At 40.5% G+C, this 1,937-nt stretch overlaps 1 protein-coding gene across 1 annotated transcript; it reads right to left on the bottom strand.

Moving 5' to 3' along the window:
- Nucleotides 1-331: 331 nt before the first annotated feature.
- LOC120168297 (WPP domain-containing protein 2-like) lies at nucleotides 332-1,223 on the bottom strand. The gene has a single exon (XM_039177076.1). It carries the CDS (start codon nucleotides 1,039-1,041, stop codon nucleotides 580-582), a length of 462 nt encoding a protein of 153 aa, XP_039033007.1. The 5' UTR covers nucleotides 1,042-1,223; the 3' UTR covers nucleotides 332-579.
- Nucleotides 1,224-1,937: the final 714 nt, after the last annotated feature.

Raw genomic sequence — 1,937 nt, 5'->3', positions numbered from 1 at the left:
GGCTATAATGAACCTAAGAATTCCTTCAAATGCAAATTAACTTTCCAAACCAACAATTATTCCCCTCCCCAAAAAAAATGGAAAAAAAATGAATTGAAGAAATGACCTAAATAAAATGCAGATACCTATTCCGTAGAAATCCTACATCTAAACTCATACATGATTTTCAACTGGATCACTCCTGATTCCATAATGTTCTGCAAGTTCAGAATAACAGATGTCTAATTCCTATGAAACTAATGACTGAATTTGTTGAAACGGGTGATGAAACACACACAGTAATAAAGTTACAGAATGCTGAAATGCTGATGAGTTACTGGATACAAAATCATCAATGAATAACAATTCAAGCACCCTTCATTTTTCACTGTATCAATGAACAAAGCAAGGATCCATCAAGGTTACAGGAAACACAGAAAAAAAAACGCAAGATACTGACAAATATTATTATCATGCTATATAAGCAAGCAAGTAAGCATCCCGCAATACTTAATGGTCCGAGATCTAATAAAACCCTAGCAATACCGTTTATCAAGCTAAACAACAAAGAGGACCCTAAAGAGACGAGAATGTTCAAACTCAATCCTCGTCCTTGACCGAGAAGGACGAATTCTCCTCAGAAACCGCAGTTCCCACTTTATTCGAGTCTGCCTCTGCCGAACCTGAGGGAGCAGAGTCAGTGGCAGCTCGAGCTTTGACAGTATCGAGCATACGCTTGCTGATTTCCTTGGAATACACCTGGAGAATCTCGATGCCGTCCTCGTCAGTGGAAAACGATTCCTGGGCAACCGAAAAAGCCTCCTCCTCGATCAACTTGGCCACGGCGTAAGCCTCCTCCATAGCGATCGTTCCATAGCGTTTGGAAAGGACGGATTCGGACGACAGCGTCTCCACGAGACGGTTGAGGACAGCGTCACGTGTTCGTTGGGTGGGTGGCCAAATTTTAAAGGTGAGGTTGCTAAGCTTGGCGGCGATGTCGTCTACTTGGGTTGGCGTTGGTGCGGTAGAGTCATTAGCAGTCGGGGATTCAGGATCAGCCATTTCTTTGGGAGGGGAAAGCAGAAATGTTTGTTAATGATAGTAAATTTGAGGGAAGGGGAAAAGAAATAGAATTGAATGTGGGTTGGCTTGGGCCGAGGAAGGTTGAAATGAAAGGGACACACCAACTTTACTTAGATCTGCATCTGCTCCAAATGGAATACTTCTCAATTATTAAAACACTTCAAATTTCTGCGTTGTTTAGGTGTTTGTGATTTGGTTGTCAACAAATCAACTTTTGATTTTCGATTAAGGCAGGCAAGGCAATGGACAACTTTTTATACCCGAAGAAGCAACCCCAAAACTCGAACCCAACTCAACTGCCAAGTGCTAACAACTTAAGCCCCATGGGCTTACTTCGCAACAAACTACCTTATCCCCACAAACCCATTTTACTGTCCCGTCAGAGTTTGCACGTAAGCTGGTAACGTTCCCACAATTTTCTTCTTAAACCAAAAAAAAAGGGGCCAAACTGAGAAGCTTTACCTATGTTGAGGGCCCATTTTCTGATTTTATTTTTAGTTTAATGTAAAAACAAATGTTAAATTATACTTAAAGTTAATCTAATAAAAAATATTTTCAATCAAACTTATCACCTCAACGTGACGACTTTGTCCTTTACCGTAGTAAATGTTGTAGATTCCAAATTAAAATCTTTATTGGCCTATTGGGCCAAATAATTTACCCGCTTCGGGTATTGGACAAAAACACCAAGAAAAAGGCTCATAATATTTAGACACGGCTAGGCCTGATATTGAAGCTGGGGCCCCTTAATAATTTAGTTCTCAGATCATGGGCTGAAATATGCCCCACCAATCTCTAAGGTAACCGGACTTCAAATCCCCAGGGTTAAAACAAAAAAAATTGAAGTCACGAATGAAGATGCGGTTTGGATATAT

This window comes from Hibiscus syriacus, unplaced genomic scaffold, assembly GCF_006381635.1.
Source record: "Hibiscus syriacus cultivar Baekdansim isolate YM2019G1 unplaced genomic scaffold, ASM638163v2 tig00111719_pilon, whole genome shotgun sequence".
Taxonomy (NCBI): Eukaryota; Viridiplantae; Streptophyta; class Magnoliopsida; order Malvales; family Malvaceae; genus Hibiscus; species Hibiscus syriacus.
This window is presented reverse-complemented; position numbering and strand designations above follow the sequence as displayed.